This window comes from Heliangelus exortis, chromosome 7 (genome assembly GCF_036169615.1).
Source record: "Heliangelus exortis chromosome 7, bHelExo1.hap1, whole genome shotgun sequence".
NCBI classification, from domain to species: domain Eukaryota; kingdom Metazoa; phylum Chordata; class Aves; order Apodiformes; family Trochilidae; genus Heliangelus; species Heliangelus exortis.
In genome coordinates this window covers 2682592-2701130 of record NC_092428.1, presented here as the reverse complement: position 1 = coordinate 2701130, position 18539 = coordinate 2682592, and the positions used below count along the sequence as shown (strand labels likewise).

Below are 18539 nucleotides of genomic sequence, written 5' to 3'. Positions count from 1 at the left end.
CTGTGTGTCTTGCAGCTCACAAGCACAATCTAAGCTTACTCTTAACAAAAAAAAAAAAAAAAAGAAAAATTAGTAGAGTCCAACCCTACCACAGAAAAACTATGTTTTTTCTTAAACTGACAACTGCACTCCATTTCTTTTCCTCCAATTTTACCTACAGAGTTGCCAACATCAAAGATGCACTGCTGGACCTCACCAGGCTCCTTCTAATGAAAAAGGAGACTGCAATAGCCAATGGGAATACTAAAGAACTCTAAATCAATCCATATATTACAAAAATTTACTTATAAATTCTAACTGCACTTAATTTGAGCACTTTACTACCCGGCTGCCCAAAATTAAATCATCCAACAAAAACACACCAGCTGCAAAAAGAGTATTAACAACCACTTAAGGGAATAACCAGAGATCTAAAACCAAAAAGGAGTGAGAGCAGGACACACTTACTTGTACTTTGGTTAAGAACTGCAGGCTTCTGATCCCATTCTCCACTTCTTCAGGCAATGATGCTTATTTTCTCTTGAGCAGAGAACAGACATAAGCTTTTCACTGGGTATAATGTATGTTAACAGGAGAAATCTCCTGGTTTAACCTATTTGTTAACAGTGTTTAACACACTATTTGTGTTCCAAGAGTGGAAAAAAAAAAAAAAAAAAAAAAAGACAAACATAGCCTACAAAACAGCATTGTCCACTTGATGAGACCTAAATGTAGCTGGCATCCATGTATGTTTCTAATTTGAAAAAAACAATAATAATAATAAATATTCTATTTTTGAAGTTGGTGTCCCATATTGCTCATGAAAATCAACACTTTGCCACATACCTTAACAAGTTGAAGCTAAGATCAAGCCTTTTTGCCATATGTCCATATGTTCTTCCTAGAAATTCTGGGATTTCTTCACAGTCTTGACTAATGTAGGAAACCTGAGAGTTGGAAGCAAAAAGGAAACAAAACATTTAATAAGTGGATTATTTAGTTGCCTGTCCAGATGCCATCTCACTGATCCAATGCCAACATACAATATAGTCAATCTTTGTTAAAGCTACATCAGTTTCAGTGCCACAGAACCTATCACAACCTCAGTTTACTATTGATACAACCAACTTCATGTTTATTCCATCTACAGTCTTGTGTACAATGTGCTGTCTCCTTTCAGGTAAAAATAATTTGATCAAATACATCATATTTCTTCTGTTCCACTGGTAACACTACAATCTAACACGACTTTGTCTCATCATTCTGATAAAGTCTAGAATTTTTTTTTTTTTTTTTTTTTTGAAAGCTCAGAAGCCATTCAAAGGACTCCCTAGTTTGCCTCTCAGTAGACACCACACTAAACAACCACTTTGGGAAGTCTGGTCCAGAAGTACCCAAGCAGTGCACTGTCATTCCACTCTCACAACCATCCTCTCAGGAGATGCCACTTCCCAGGGACAGGAAGAGGGCTGCCCAAATCAAAGCCCCATCATGCAGCTTTTTTCAAACAGTTGTGCCTGTCCAAATGACTGTTGGCTTCACCACCTATGTTCAGATCATACTTCTTATACCAAAATACTCATTAATTCCTTTCCTTTTTTATTTCATATGAAGCCACCTAACTCATTAATTAGAGTTGCCCATTAAGTGGCAACTTACTAGTTAAGCAGATTCCAACACTCTGTCAATAGCAGTATTTGCCAGAGATTGCTATTATCTAAATATCTAATGCAAAGACAGTTTTAAAACCACATCCCCTTGGCCTGCAAGATGTTAGATGGAAAATCTGCAAAAAACCCAGTCATGCTTTGTGCTGATAGTGTTTAACTTTCTGTTAAAAGAGACTCCTCTGCAGAAGAGATTGATGGTGTGTACTTCTGCAAGTTATCCTGGTCTCTTACAGGCTAAAAATTATTGCAATCTGATAACACAATATTGCATCCCATTTAATTCATTTTGTTCAATAACTTCAACAAATAAAGCTGACAGCCATGAAATAATTTTTACGAGCAGAAAACAGGTACCTTGAAGCTCAGTTTAATAACTTCTTCCCCCCTGTGAAGCCATGCCTGTTCTTGCAATAAATTCTGCTCCCAGATATACTTTGGCAAATATTAGGACAAAATGGAAAGGAACTGTTTTGGGTAGTTGGCAACCTAATAGTTTGGAAGGAACAGGAACTGTTTTGCAGCATTTATTGAATTAAATATGGTTGTTTTCTTCCTCCTGTTTTCATCCAAGACAACTACAATGTGCTTTACAACATAAATGCAGCTACACATACAAGAATTGCTCCATTCTTCATTGAATGGGTAAATTTCTTTAAATTATTGCTTGCAATGCCTTGTACAAACACAACAACAGCAGAATAATACTTTGTATTAAGCATTTAGTTTGATGTAACACTTGGAAATAGAAATGACTCAAGCATGATGCCTACTAAGACTAGGAGAGCAAGACCATCTTGAGGAACTACAAACATAACAAAAAGCACAGACCACTTGGCTTTTCACCCAGGGAAGAGTGGTGGAAAAGTAGCAAGAGGCTCTCTTATTGTCAGTGCTTCAGAAACTTACCTGGCCCTCAACATTCCAGCTCCACAAAAACAGAAGTGGAAAGGAAAAGTTCCTGTACTTGTGTTTTGGAGCGTGTAGGAGGTAAAATACATAAAATATTGCAGAGCTTCAGCCTTGTTGTAAGACACAAATATCTTTGCATAAGGGGTACAAACAGATATCCCCAGATCCTTGCAGATGAAACATGGCTGTCATGACTTTTTAACATCGAAGCCTTGTAAAAGGAATTTTACTTTCACAAAGTCTACTTCAGCACACTTGATTTAAAACAAATAGGTTTATTTTTCCACAAAACATACAAAGTACATTCAACTTCAGATCTCTATACTCCAGACACATGAATTTGCTTCAGATACCCAAGGATTCTCTTTAAAATAAGAGCAGCAGCAACTGCCAGCAGTGCAATACAGGATAAGCCTTTCTGAAAAAAAATTCAAGAGTTATTTCGCCAATCTTCTCTGTAATCCTTGAACAATACAGATAAAAAACAAGACTTCTAAAGTCTGAACAACAGAAGAAAAACATTTCTTCATTTTCATTATTGGAGTTCAAAATCATTTACACAGAAAACAATCAAGTAAACATAATTATTCTTCCTTTTGCATCCATCTCAAAATCCCCTCCAACTGAGCATCAGACACATCCAGGGATGCCACCACTGAGAGATGAGAGCCTAATTCTCCAACTCCAACCTGTGACAGGTTAAGTCACAGTCATTCTTATCACTGGTGCCCTGCTCAATATCCCACTGAATTGGTCAGAAAGTTCCCCACAAAGCACCAGAGAGGCTGTGGACATCTCAGTTATTCTTGCAGACTCTTCATAGAATCATAGAATCATAGAATGGGCTGGGTTGGAAGGGACCTCAGAGCTCATCAAGTCCAACCCTTGATCCACTCCCACTGCAGTTCCCAGCCCATGGCACTGAGTGCCACATCCAGGCTCTTTTGAAATATCTCCAGGGATGGAGAATCCACCCCTTCCCTGGGCAGCCCATTCCAATGTCTGATCACCCTCTCAGTAAAGAAATTCTTTCTAATGTCCAACCTAAACCTCCCCTGGCACAACTTGAGACCTCTTGTGCCCTCTTGTCTTGCTGAGAGTTGCCTGGGAAAAGAGCCCAACCCCCCCCTGGCTCCAACCTCCTTTCAGGGAGTTGGAGAGAGTGATGAGGTCTCCCCTGAGCCTCCTCTTCTCCAGCCTCAACACCCCCAGCTCCCTCAGCCTCTCCTCATAGGATCTGTGCTCTAGTCCCTTCCCCAGCCCAGTTGCCTCCTTTGGACCTGCTCCAGGACCTCAATCTCCTTCCTGAGCTGAGGGGCCTAGAACTGGACACAGGACTCGAGGTGTGGCCTCACCAGGGCTGAGCACAGGGGCAAACACACCGGATGGAATTCAGGGGACAAAATGTTTACAAAAACTTAACAACAGAAGTTAACCTGTCAATACCAGCAGCACCTCTCTTCTGCTTCAGTTTCAGAAGATATTGCCATTTAATCTCTGCAATCATTTACAAGGATACTGTAATCTTAATAACTCCTAAAGTAACATCCTCATTAAAGAATGTCACCAAATAGATCACATAGCAACTCTAGATGTTGCACATTCCCTTCCATTGCACCTGGAGAATATTTCCATCCAGCTGAGCAGTATATTTTACTCTGTGTTGTTAGCAGAGTGTATGTTAGGCAGTCAAATTAAGAACATGCTTTACTTGAGGGGCTCAGGGCATGCCCAAGGGAAGAAGCCAGCATGTTCCTCAGTGCACCACAGAGACCACAGGAACCGTTTCCTGCAGCAGCTGCAAAATTAGCCAATTGCCTCCATATCACACACATTTACATGAATTCCACACAGAACCAGCGACCAGACTAAAGAAGCAATTAGATGGGCAGCACCCTGGCTTAATGGCAAACCATTTGAAAAAAAAAAAAAAAAGACAAGCTTTGTTTACTCTTTCTGTGGAGAAAAAGAGGAAAATATTTTGCTAGTTTTAGCCACAGGTTCAGCAGCATTGACATCAATTTCTAGACAGAAGAACTTTCAGTAGGCAGTGGGGAAAGGCCAGCAGAACTTGTTTTACTTCTCAATTTCTCCCTTTAACCAAAATGAAACATACAATGTTTACTTGCAGCAGGAACAACACTCAATGTATTTCAGCCCTTCTCCTGCAGCCTGTTCCTGCAAGCTGCTCACACCTGAGAGCACCAGGGGCCAAGAGCAGCAGGAGGGCTCTCTGGAGCACGACCCCACTCCAGGAACCACCGAACCAACCCCCATTTGGGTTCTTGCAGGGGGCTGAGCTGTCTGCAGCCGCGTTGCTCCCCCAGCAAATCCTGGGGAAGACGCCTGTTGCATCTGAGCGGGTGCAGCAGCAGCAGAAGTAGCAGAGTCCCAGTTCAGGGGTTCCCCTGCAGAACGAGCCCCCCCTCGGTGTCCAGGCACACCCCCCTACCCCTACAACTCCCAGCACGGCCCCGGGGGCCACACCGCCTCCTCCCCCCACGTTGTTTTGGGGTGCGGGGAAGGCTTCTCGACCCCTTCCCCCCGGCAGCCCCCGGAGCAGCCCTTTGCGAGAGCCGATACCTGCGCAGCGCCCTGGGCTTGAGTCGGGGGGCGTCCAACATACAGCTGGAAACCAACACCCCCCGATACGATACCCTACGAGCCCACCAGCCCCACACAAGCCTCCCCCGGCCCTTGCTCAGCGAGTGCCCGGGCCGGGATGCCGGCGTGCACCAGCACCGGGGGGCGGGGACGGACGGGCCGGGGCGGGCTGCACCTCGGCAGGTGGGGCCGCCGCCGCCACCCCGGCCCTGCCTGCGAGCGCCGGGACGCGGATACTTACTTGGTTTCCGCTCACCACCACCCCTGCCATGGCTGCGGGGCTTCAACGGGATGGAACCGGACCGGGCCGGGCCGGTAGCCGCCTCTTCCTCAGGGCGATGGGTCCGTCCGTCAGGCAGTCAGTCAGCTGACGCGGGCGGAAGCGCGGCCGGGCCGCGGGCGGGGGCGGTGGCAGCGGAGAAACGCGGGGTTCCCGCCGGTACCTGCGGCCGCCCCGGGGAGGTCCCCGGGATTCCGGAGCCTTTGGAAGCCCCCGCCTCCCGGTGCCGGTTCGGTCGGGATGGCAGGCGGGGAGCGCTCGGTTAGGACCTCGCCTTGGGGAGAGGTGTGGGAAAAGTGTGGCGGTGAAGGAGGACTTGGATTGAAAAGCTTGGATTGTGAAATGGGGCTTGGATTTCATTCCCCAAGGAGCTAAATATCTTGGAGGGGCATCTGGACCGGCTCCACACCTGCTGAAGGGCACATTGGGTCGTGGCACAGTGTGTGACTCTCCTGTGAAGAGGAATCCGGCAATTGCAAAGCAACACCTGCAAAGTAATCCTATAGCATCTACAGGAGAGGTCCACGTCCTCTCAGCAATCTTTCTTGGAATATAGGGTCGTTAGCATGGAAAGCAAAAATACATTTGTAATTATTAGAAGTGCTTGTCAAACCGGTCCTTCCAGGGCATGAGAATTTGTTAATTAAAATAATGACATGATTGTTGGTTATCGCTGGTGAGGCAGAGTAGGAAAATAAAGATTTTTCCCTAAGAATTTTTATGTGATGCTTTTGAAAGATAACTTGAGTTTCCCAGGTTTGGAGCCTAAATCCTATTAGTCAAGGACCTACCTCCTCAGCTGCCCAAGCACTTTATAAAAATCTGGCTTTTCTTTCCCTTTTCTTGCTAATACAGCATAACTCACTCCACTGAAAGCAGAAGGACACGGTGAGAGCGGAAATAAGTTTCAGGAGGATACATGCTCCATGCTGCAAACCACTTCCTACAGTTTATTCAACAGCCCAGCAGAAACTACTGCTGTACTTGCTGCTCTGCCTCTTAATGCCAACAGAACACACTCTTGGTGCAGCTGTGGCACTATCGCCTTCTCTAGAGCCATTCCTCCTTTTGTGCTGATTGCTGGACAGGAACAGAGGATATAACCAAGGAAAAGGAAAAAAAAAAGAAAAAGAAAAAGAAAAACCAAACACACACACACAAAAAAAACCCCACAGCAACATTTTGTACTACTTTTTCCTCCCTGTTATTTGAAATGTCTTGTGTTAAAAATAGAAATGGGCCAACATGCAGAAAAAACAAAACACAGTCAGTGAAGAAATCGCTCCCTTGCTTTGCATGGATCTCATTTTCCCTTCATCCTGTCAAACAGAGAAGAATCAAACCCCTCACCCACAGCAAATAAGCTGGTCCCTGCCCTGATGAATAAAAGTTCTGTTTCCCTAAGGAAGAGTTCTCCATCAAGGCATACTTGCTAGTTCAGGTCATCGCTCAGCATGCTTCAAACAATCAGTGCCTTTATTTATTTATTAGATTATCTAGCAAATAACACATGCCAAGCAAAACAAGTCCTATGTGAACTGTAAATTTAAACAAAGCAATACATTCTCCTCTTTCTGTAGCTACCTCTTTTTTATCTCCCCTTTAGTCAGAAGCATGTGGCTCCCACAAGAATGAACAGATGCAGCTCAAGGCCCACTGCTCTAGTTAGCTGCATTTGTCTTAATGGAGGAAATTCAGTTCAATACTACAGTCCTGTAAAATTGCAATACCTATATTGAAAACAATTCAGCACATCATTATCTGTATTATTAGTATGAATTTCAGTAGAGTGTTAGCTCTCACTTTAGAGATATCTACAAAGAAAAGAAAAAAAAAAAATCCTGCCTGAATAAGTTGCAAAACAGCACACAAAAATAATAAGTCTGTTTTTTCCAGCTCTTTACATTGCCAATTGCATTACCCTGCCATTGATCCTCCTACTTACCAGGCAAGACCTTGTCTAGAGGGAAAAGTTGCAGGTGCAGCTCCCTAAACTGGGTGACTTAAATTGACTTTATCATCTCTTCAATCAGTTGAACTGAATTTTGTAAATTACAAAAACAACTTCAGGAGGTGGCAAACTGTTTTAAGTGCATCTGGCTTATAATCATTCTTTTGAAACCAGTTCAGTGTTTTCTTGTACGGGCATGGCCTAGATTATTATCTGCCACGGATAAAATAATAGATTCAAATCCCATGGTGTGGAACAAACAGGGAGTGCTGCTGACAGCAGTGACAAAATGGGCCTGGACAGGAAGGGAAAGACAAACCTGGTTAGAACAGAGGGATGGGGAAAGAGATGACTGGGGCTTGCTATGATGCTTCCCTAGGCCTGCAAAGCTTGCCTCTTCAAACTCCTAATTCTGCTGCCAGTTTCCTACAGGACAGCTGGCAAATTTCTGAAACTCTGAGGTTTTTTAACCTCTGTTTTATTCCTTCATTTTACCTGCACCTTATTGTCAACAGGGAGGAAAACTCCCAGCTGAAACTCTCTACTACTGAGGGAGTGTTTTGTAAGATCTACTCTGAAACTATAACAAAGTGGTATCTTCATCTCAGATTTCAAATGTATTACTCAATGTGCCCACGTGGTTGTGCCTCATGTTATTGGGGACCTAAAATATATTCCAGTGCTATGTATAAATACATATATAACTATATATAAATACAGGAGGGCTTTTTTAGCTTTAGAGCCTGCTGCTCATCATGTCACATCACAGACACTGGATGATGGTGAGGCTGCCTCTGGTTTTAGAGTGTTTTTCACCTTACAATATATTTATATTTATTTTTCTGAGTATCCCCAAACACTAGCCCTGGCCCCACACAACCTGAATCAGATGAATGTTTTCTTTAGCTGTCATAGAGCTGCCTATATGAGGGAACCTTTGGAAAACTCAGTTTGGACTTACAGAACATAATGTTATTGGTAGTTGCTTAGAAGCTGAAAAATTTTGTGAGGATCCTTTGTACAGGTTGAAATAATTTATATGACAGTGGGACTTAGCTGACCCTTCAAACATTCAGGGGGTTCTTTTTATACTGTATGTACACGTAAAATATGCAAAAATATCCCTTGTTTATTTAAATCACCAGTTTCACTGCACAATTAAAAGCAGAAAGCAGCACTTCTAGATGGGCCACCCAAGTATGATTTCCTTAATTTTTTAAAAGCCCTGCCAAAACTGATGTACAAGTTACATACAGACACAACCAACCTTAAAAAAATAAATAAATCACGTTTTTTGTGTACCACCACAATAAATGAGTTACTAACATGCTCAGTAGATTTTTTATATACTCACATATATATATCACAAGGTGAGCAGACCCATTTCTTGAGTAAAGAGCAGCAGATGTTCAAAAAAAGATCCTACCTGTAAACCAGCCCCCAAACAACTGGGAAGCAGTGTAATGGGACTATGATAGGGATGGGACTGGGATATATGCCAGATCTCTCCTTTTCTCTAAATTCTTCACATAATAACAGAGTCATTTTAGCAGTCATAAGCTTCAAATGTATACACAGCTACAATTATGACATCTCATTGATCAGCTGATTAAAATTATTAGATAATACGTGCCAGTAAATTTGGCATAACAGCAAGCACCAAATTAATGATGTAATTTCACATAAAATCTATGTATACAATTGTTTTCCTGTCTTAAAAGAACATTAAAAGTTTATGAGAGAAAAAAAATAGCAATCTTGACTGTTTTAATTGAAAGTTATAAAAATATTTCAGACTGAATTAATCAAAAATGTTTTCTACACATGTGCATCTGTATGTGCATGAGTACAAGCATTTCCCATTTCAGAGTTAAGCCAAACAACAGCATATTGCCTTAAAAAAAAAAAATAGAAGTTCTCCCAGAAAAATCACAGAATTTTTCCCACTTGCCCATCAATTTGGCTCCGAGTTCACCCATATAACTCATTTTGTTGATGCTCACAAGGAAACGACTCAAAATATTTGTTGATAAACATCCACAGTGACACAATGTTAAACATAATTCAAACCAATTGAGCTGAAAGAGACTGACTGTAGTACAGCTATTTTTGTTCCTATTTCCAGAGGAACATTTTATTCATACATAACTTCACTTCCACCTGGTTTTAATCACAGTTAAAGATGATGTTTAATGTCCAAACTAATAACTTCAAATGTCTCCCAGGAAGCAGTATCACTGGCACTGTCTGCTGTGAAACGCACAGGAAAAAAAAAATATAAACATGATGGAAAGGAGATAAATACAACCAAGTACAGAGTTTAATCTGAGTGACAAAGACAGAAAGAAACTCAGCCATGATGACATCATTTGCCATTCCTAAGCTAAACTTCTAGAAATTAAGTTTCTCTTTTCCTATCTCCAATCTATTTCTTATATTCCCACTTACAAAGACATTTAGCAGCCAGTGACAAGTTAAGGGATCTGCAGAGCAAGTTGTGCACCCATACACCTTTTCTGCAACTCTCTTAGTGTGACAGTGGAGTCTAGTGCTATAAAACTTGGAGAACATCCAAATTATTTCTTTTTACTTTTTGTGCTGATGTATTAAAATGTCAGTAAATAGTATTTTTTTTTTCTTCAGAAATACACGCCCACACTTGGGTGGCTGGACATCTGCAGGATATATTTTTCCAGAAAAGCAATGCAAACCAGTTATCCCACACTACCATGGGCCCATATAATGCTTTGGAGTTTCCTGCTGCCAACTAATGGCTTTGTTTTACATTTTTCCCATTCTTGCAGAGACTCCCTTCTTGTGGGGAAAGGTAAGCTAATATTTTTTATTTTCATCTAGAGTTTTTGCCTTTTTGTTGTTGTTGTCCTTTCCTGAAACACAGAAGCAGAGCGCCCATTCTAAGAAAACCTCTTGCTTGGTTCTTTGATTCCTTCTCTGATCCCAAGCAAAGCAGAATTATTTATATGGGATATATTTAATTATCTTCCTATAATATAGGAGCAGCATGGGCTGAGCACAGTGAGGACACATGAATGAATGCAGCCCTGGCATAAGCTTGCTCCCTGTTTTATGCCACAGGCACCTTAAGTTCTTTGATGCCTTTAGAAAGCTTCAGTTCATAAACTTGTTAACATTCTCTTAGGGGTTTCGGGGTTTATTTTCTGTTTTTTTGATTTTTGGGGGTGTTTTGTTTTTGTTTTTTTTTTTTGATTGGTTGGTTGGTTTTTTTTTTGTCCAGGTTTTATAATGCAATATACTCTAAGTTGAGTTTTCAAAAAACAGAACAACCTAAAAGCTTTGATGACAGAAGGGAAAGAAAAAACTTTCATGAAATTTTAATCCAGTAATCTCACCTGGCTCCCACTAAAGCTAATGACAGTTTTGTTGACCATGGAATAACCCAAATACAATTCCAAATCCTTTGTTACATTCTCTAGCACACTGTAACTATCAGGCTGGAATTACTTTTAATAAGTGACGCTCTCTACGACTACGACACAGCAACAATTAATTGTGCAATTTAATTCTGTCTTTTTATATGTTATGGTACAGGGTTGGGGGTTGTCTTTTTTTTTTTTTTTATGTGTGTGTGAGAGTCTGCTCCCTTTAGACTATAGGATTTAAAGGGGTAAGTAAATTTATCTCAGCCAGATAAAATATGACCAAGTTCTTCAGACACTGTGTTACCAGAGCACTCAGCATTTTTAAATGCATTTATTCTCACCCTGCAGCAGGAAAATACTCTTAGCTGTGGACAGTACTCTGCTTGCTTTATCCTATTTGGTGCAAACACACAATAAGAATTATTATTTCCAGCCAGGAAAAGAAGCAAGTGTAGAACCATCAGTTCTTTGCTCTCAATGGACAATACTTGCAGCAAAAGGCTGTTCCAAGCTGAAGGGTGATTGTGATTCTCTGTTCCATGCAGAAGAAAGGTGCTGACATGGGACACCCACAGATTATTGCAGGGTTTTGACCTGTTGCCAAAACTAAATGTATAGCACAAAGCAAAGACAAACCCAGGTATTTTTCAGAAGTTGGTAATTCATACAATCTAAATGTTGGTTTTTTTTTCATAGAGCCAACAAAAAGGATGCCAGGGGTTATCCTTCTGCCAAGTTTCCAGGGCCTGTTGCTAACCATGGAGGTCCACAACACTTCCTAAAAGATCATAAAAATTTTTTTACTTTGAAAGAATTCAGTCCTCTTTGTATGGAAGCTGTTGCTGCTTCTCCTCCTATAATTACACATTGCAGGCACAGGCAGAGATTTTTTTTTTTTTTTTTTTTCAAAGCAGAAGATGCCTGACTGACAACAAACCTGAAGTGCTGAACTTCCCTACAAGCCATTAGGGAGATGTGAATTTCAGGTTGTTTGGCTGACATTATCGTGGGAAAGTAAATTGCACGACTGAAGCAGCTGCACACCTCTGTGCATCAAAGCTGCCTTGCTCATCAGAATGCAACAGAGCTGGGAAAGGAGAAGGGATTAAAGCAAGGGCACAGCCTCATTTGTGGCCATCCAAGATTGCCATTCTAGGCTGAAGAACTGACTTGAAATTTCAGAAGTTCAGCAAGGTTTTCTTCTCGTTCCAGGTCTCTGTCACAATGTCTGGGGCAGTGAGTGTCTGTCACACAAAGACAAAACAAAATTATTGCAGGAAAGACTTGAATACAAAGATCAAACCATAAAGGAAGCTGGCTGTAGAGGCCAGAGGAGCTTGTAAGCTGAGCTGAGCTCTCCTGTTCTAGCTGGCTTGGCAGTTCACTGTAGAACTGAAATACCAGACCAGCCAGAGGTGTTTTGGTGGTTGGTTTTAGATTGTTTTGGGGTTTTTTTGTGCAAAAGGAGCTATATTCACCTAATTAATTCAAGGAGGCACAACCTGCATCTTATTTTGCCAACAGCACTGCACAGTAAAAGAGACCTAGCTACAATATTGAAAATTCATGTTGGAAGGGGCCCTGCTCTGATAAGACCCTGAAGTCAGGTGTCTTTACCCCACCAGAAGACTGTATGATCAGGAAGGAGATCAAGCAGAAGTGGGAGAATACCTGACATGAGCAGACAGGTTCTTTCCCTCCTTCCCATGACCCTATTTTTTTAATCTTACATCTCTGAGCTGGTTAAACCAGCAAAGGGCAAAGCCACAGCCTTCCAGAGAGGTAACAGCTATCTGATCCTGCTGCTGAAAAGGAAGCAGTGAGCAGGAATGCAGTCCAATCAGAAGTCAACATGATGCAGTTTGATATGTAATAACTGCTGTATTTTGAGGAGCAAAAGTTTCAGTTCCCTATTATTCAGTTCTAGAGCCAGCTGCTACTGTTCATTATATCATTCAAGTAGCAAGGTTTCCCACAGAAATGTATGGAAGTTCCTAACAATTTGGATGGCTATGAAAGAACAGAGCTCAAACAAAAGCCACCATCCTCTGCAGTCTGTTAAACAGCAACTTTTCCCATTACTCACTGCTTTCATCCACCCATCCTTCTGGGCAGGAGGGGATAAATATAGCTCAGCTTGCATTAATCCTGCATCAACTGGAGACATCACCAGGAAAGGAACACACATGATGCAAGAGGGAAGGGCTGGAAGTTACAGAGGCATGGTCTCTGCTAGCAAAATTTTGTCCTTAATACTGAGAGATACAAGTAAACCTGAGAGCTGCAAGAAACACTTCTTGAAAGTGAGAGAAGAGGCATGGGATCTCAAGGTGGTTTAGTTAAATTTGACTCTTCTTGAATTTTCCTGCTGGTGACTTGAGTGTTTTACTCCTCTCCTCCACTCTGAACTTACAAATCTTTCAAATAACACTCATAGTCCCCTTTCCCAGGAAAAATGGAGCAAACAGAATGCCTTATTGAAGACTGTAGGTTCTATAGTACCTCCTGGTCCTTCAAGACCAAGCTTAAGTTCTCCAGTCCTTTATCTAGCACAGCTCAGTCACACAATGGTCAGGTCTTCAAGAACTAGAAAATCATGTGCAAGGCAGTGGAAGACCAAAGGAGCCCAGTTCAGTTGGTGAGGCATAGGCTGCAGGGACCACTCTATAATAAGAAAATGGCTTTGCTGTAAACAGGTAACAGAGGGGAAAAACCAATCCAACTCATGGGTTAAACAGTCCTGTGATATTAGCATTAGATTCACTACAACTTCCCAAAGATTATCCCACTTCTTCTTTCCAAAAACCCATTCTTCTTCCCTATGCACATTGGGAAGTGAAAAGAAGGGAAGCAGCTGGGCCAATGTAATGCCTCATTCATTGAGAACAGAGTGGTGCTCCATAAGCTCTATGTTATGGTTTAGTCTCCGAGCCATCTGTCCAAATAACAGAAAAAAATATTTTGATAAGCCTTCTTTTAGGGAGAAACACAAAAGAAGTAGCAGACTAAAACCAAAGAAACTTCCTGTTTATACTGCAGAGATGATTAGAGACAGACCAAAGTAAGGCAATTCTTGCCCTAATATTGGAATCCAGTTTTGACTCCATACATACAAAAGTTTCTGGAATGCTGACACTTGGCCATTACACTGAGGACCTTTTTCCATTCTCACACCTTTCCCACTGACAGTTCAGAACTTCAGATCAATAACTGTTGCTCTCAGGTAAAGATGGACTGTTACCAATAAAATATAGAGCTTTCCATGCCTGGATTCCTTGATGGAATCTCAGTCAGATGAGGAAAGCTACTACCAGCTGGTGGTGCTGGATCACATATATGAATAATTAGGAAGAAGCTATTTCAGTTCCAGCTGAAAGATGTCCACATTACAAAATCAGCAGAGAAACACATACCAGAACTGGCATATTTGCAAAAGAAGGCACTGATTGAATGGACACAGAGAACAAAACCACTTCAGACTCTCCCAGGCTCTGTCTCCAGATCAGAACTGAGATAGCTTGAGTCACACCATGATGGTGTAAGGTCTTCAGTTTCAAAGGTGACAGTGTAGCATATTTCAATACCATTAACTTCCCAAAACAAAACAAAAACACACACAAAAAAAACCCAAAACCAAAAAGCAAGAAACAAAACAAAAACACACACACAAAAACACCCCCCCCCACCCACCCACCCAAAAAAAAAACCCAAAACATCACATGCTACATTGGGGTCACTTACTGAAGATTTAGTACCTTGTAAAGACAAGGCTGGGTGCATTCTGTGAAGGGAAGGTTAAAAGAGATCAGCTCATGGGTGGTGCTGTGTTTTTAAAACTCAGTCACAGCAATGTTAGAAAATACTTCATGCCAAGCCAAAGGAAAAAAAAAAAAAAAAAAGGAAAAAAAAAAGTTCAGGAAGTTTAAAATATTATTATTCATTTAAAAATTGCTAATTAATTGTTTTCCTCTCTCTCTAAGAAAGAAAAACTTTGTTTACTTTTGGTGGAGTAACTTGATTTATGTGGCAGAACCCAGTAAAAAGGAAGCTGTCATAACAAATATCATCATGGATCAGAACTACAGGACAGAGGAATAAAACACAGCTTTGTAAATTGAGCTCTTAAGAGAACCAGCAGTAACAAACAAAAAGAACTTTATTCTCAGCTCAAAACTCTTGAGAAATATGCACAGTTAATTCTCATGATGAAGGGACAGAAATATCCAGATTAGTCTGCCAAGTCTCTAGCACTTTTCCCCCAGCTGGTCAGCTCTCAGACTTCCCTACTACAACAAAAAGAAACAGCCATTAGGCTGCACTTTATAAGCAGCTTCTGTTTGTAAATAGTTTTCCAAGCACTACTAACCAGTCAGGAAGAGAATCTGCAAACTTTTGCAGCCGTGCTGAAGAGGAGGTTCTGCAGGAGCAGTCACGGATGGCTGCGAGCAGTGCCTGTTGCCTTGTCTAACCCCATGTCATTAACCTCCTATTAAAATACTTATTGTTCATTTACTCTGCTTTTTAGGAATTAAAGCTTCGTTTTCATCTCCTGAGAGCTCACACTCTGGTTGACGTGCTAGCAGGGAGACAGAACCAGGAGAGGTTCCACCTGGCCCTCTGGGCTCTCTGGCACCCCAGCCACAAAGTCTCCCCATGTGGTTTCACGTGCACGTCAGATGCAGCAAGTGGAGCCTCTTGTGGAAAATCCTGACTACCTGGGAGCTGATGGCCAGCTTGGATATTTCTCTTTCTTGGATCTTATGTTCAGTACAAGTCTGGCTTCAAAAAACTGCACTGAAAAAGAAACATTATACTCTTCGTGAAGCGAAATAAAAAATACTCTGGTATAGAAAATACTCTGAAATAACCTCAAAGATGCCACAGCGTGGAGGATATTTCTGCTTATTCCACATATTAAATCATAAGAAAGGAGAGCAAGGTATTAAATTCAGTTCTTCCCTACTGTTAATTTTTCATCATGAAAAAAATGCTTATGTTGATGAAGCTACAGAACTGTCCACACTGCCACAATCAGAAAGAAGTTCTAGTTGAAAGATAACCACAGGTCTGAAAATCCTTTTTTTTTTTTTTTTACCTGAAAAGTTTGAGAGTGCTTGTTTTATAGTGCTAATTAAATATTGTTCTGTTTAAGCAGAAAAGACCAAAATATTCATCAAGACCTGAACAGGTAAGTGAGCAAAAGAAGACTTGACAAGTCCACTGAAGGATCTCAGAGATTCTATTTTAAGCTTAATGACTGCTTACAGGAATATATATTTCATCAGGCAGGCTCATAAACTGACATCGAAAAGAATATTTTCAAAGATTTATCTACAGGAAAATTTTATCAATGTTCATCTTCTCCTTCCAGTGAATGGAAATGTGTGTTAATTCCCTTTCACTTTTACTGTTTCAAATTGTATTCACTGTAGTGCACTGGAATTTGTGTTTCAGTTCTTAGTGTTATTTATACTGATTATTTTGAAATGCAAAGAAAGACATACACAACACTTCTAAAGTGTTGTTTACCTACAAATTCCATGACAGTTCATGGATAATAATCAACTAAGCCCCGCTATACCTATCTCAATTAAGATATACCCATCTTAATTAAGATTTTAGGAGACCAATATTACAGTTAGTTCCACAGAGCACAGGCTGCAAGTTTAGCTGTCTTACTAATACTGCTCAGGAATGGGGCTAAAACCCTGGAGATGTGAGACTGGCAGAAAAACAGCACCTTCTGCTTTGTCCCTAGAGGACTGCAGAGGCTCAGCTTCTACACTCACCCAGCCAAGCACAGAGAGCAGTCCCTGAGCTGAGATGTCATGGAATCCAAAGTGCTTTTCAGGGGTCTTCAGGTCAGAAATCCAGGAGCAAAATGTAGCTGCTTAGGCAGAGCTACCCATCCTTCTCTTATAAGTAGGTAGCTTTCAGGGGGTATCCTTCAAGCTGCTTGTCTCTGTGGTCAGAACCATCCATGTCGAGGTGCCACCAAGTCACCTCTTCTTGTGGGCTGCTAAGAAACTTCCCCTCACCACAGGGCTACCTCCAGCTGGCCCAGTCTCCTCAGGTCTCATTTCCTACCTGTGTGCCCTCACAATATCAGTTTTGTTTACTCGTTGGTTCAAAGTCAGATGGCTGAAAAATTAAAGGCCTCGTTGCTGTCAGACAGATTTCCATAATCTGGCAGGAGACATAAAATTTGTGGTGCATGTCTGATGGCACTAAGGGGACGTATGAATCTCCAAGGCCTTCTGGATATAATTGGCATGCCTCACACAGGTAGAGGAAATGAAACCCAGCGTGGGTCTCTATTGTCCCAGTGCAGCAGCTGATGAAGTGAACTGCCTGTTAAATCAGCCTCAAACTTTCTCTGAGCAGGAAGAAAATTATTTGTTCCAGGTGGAAGCCCAAAACTGAACAGTGTACACAGCTGGAGCATCAAAGCCTGAGAGCAGGACAGGGTAGGTACAGCCTTTGATAGGCTCAGCATGCCTCAAAGTCATGGGTGAAGGGGAAGGAAAGCTTTCAACCAGTCCCCAGCCTGATGGTTCTCCCTCAGCCAGAGCAGTCCCACCAGGTTCAGCCCCACCGGAGCCAGGATGTGCCTGAGTTATATCCCCTTCTCCACTTGATGGGTTTGCACTCTCTATAAATCTCTGCCATTTAGGGATTTCTGGTTGTTAGGGGAACCCCAGTCAACATTAAAGTTCCTCCCCAGCTCCTTGGGGCCTCACACGGGAGGGAGAGGAGGGTTCCTTCACTGGGACACTTTGGAACCAAGAAAAACTGTCTTGTTTTACTGTTTGACTGGCAGCCAGCCAAAGAGCTGAACTGTTCCTCCACACCTTTCTGTACTGCAAGATGTTTTCAGTCTTTCAGGTAACATACAAGCCCTCAAGTTAGTTCACCAATTTGCATAAAGCATTTCAGTTATACTCTAGTATCTCAGCATATATTAAATACCAAGGCATTTCTATTAAAAACCAAGACCCCAAAACTAGTAACTACTGAAAAATGGTTATATCTGTTTTTTATAAATTATCAAACCTTGTTCCTCATACGTTACTGACAATGATACCTGAGTGACATGCACTGCACATTAAATATTTTTATAATCTTTCAGGACTATTTGTATTAAAAAGTGATAGTAGATATTCACTTAAGATTTCAAACTGTTAGAGTTGACAGTGTGCAGTACCTATCAGAATATCAGAGATTAGATGATGGTGGATATCTTCAGGCAATTTTATTTTAGATGGAATGGAAGGGTGGAAAAGTGAGCATTTTTAATCCAGAAAAACTCTGCTCACAATTTGGCCTAAACTGATAAAACCCAAAATATTCATATCAGAACTTGTCACTTAAAGGTGAACTTAGAATCTTCAGCAGTAAAGGGCAAAGATTCACCATCAGCCACATAGTATCAAGCAGAGGTAAAAAATTCCAATAACTTTACATTTATAAAAGGAAGCAAGTAACCTGTAGCCACTGGCTACTGCCTCAAAGATGTCTCCACACTGTAGCTTTAGGTCATCTGTGAGCTGAATCAGTGGGAATCTCTATCACAGAAGTCCAGTCACACAACTAGGATTTTTGCAGAATCAACAGAGAGGATGTGAATGAACTGCTCTCTAATTATTCTGGCAAGGCAGAGGAGGACATTCTGCACTTCATTCTCTGGTGTCATGAGTCTGACATCTTTATAACTGCTAAATTAATTTTTCTGTACTTCAGGAGTC

The 18539-nt window shown here is 41.5% G+C and overlaps 1 protein-coding gene across 2 annotated transcripts in view; it reads right to left on the bottom strand.

The window, feature by feature from the left end:
• LRMDA (leucine rich melanocyte differentiation associated) overlaps positions 1 to 18539 on the bottom strand; it is a 597778-nt gene that overhangs the window by 550425 nt on the left and 28814 nt on the right. The window contains exons 1-2 of one of the 2 annotated variants that reach the window (XM_071748289.1): positions 5404 to 5951; positions 826 to 926 (exon numbers count right to left, since the gene is read on the bottom strand). In XM_071748289.1, coding sequence (XP_071604390.1) covers positions 826 to 926; positions 5404 to 5433 — 131 coding nt within the window. In that variant the 5' untranslated portion in view covers positions 5434 to 5951. Of the gene's footprint in view, positions 1 to 825; positions 927 to 5403; positions 5952 to 18539 lie in introns of those variants that run through there. The other variant, XM_071748288.1, reaches the window with a different exon arrangement.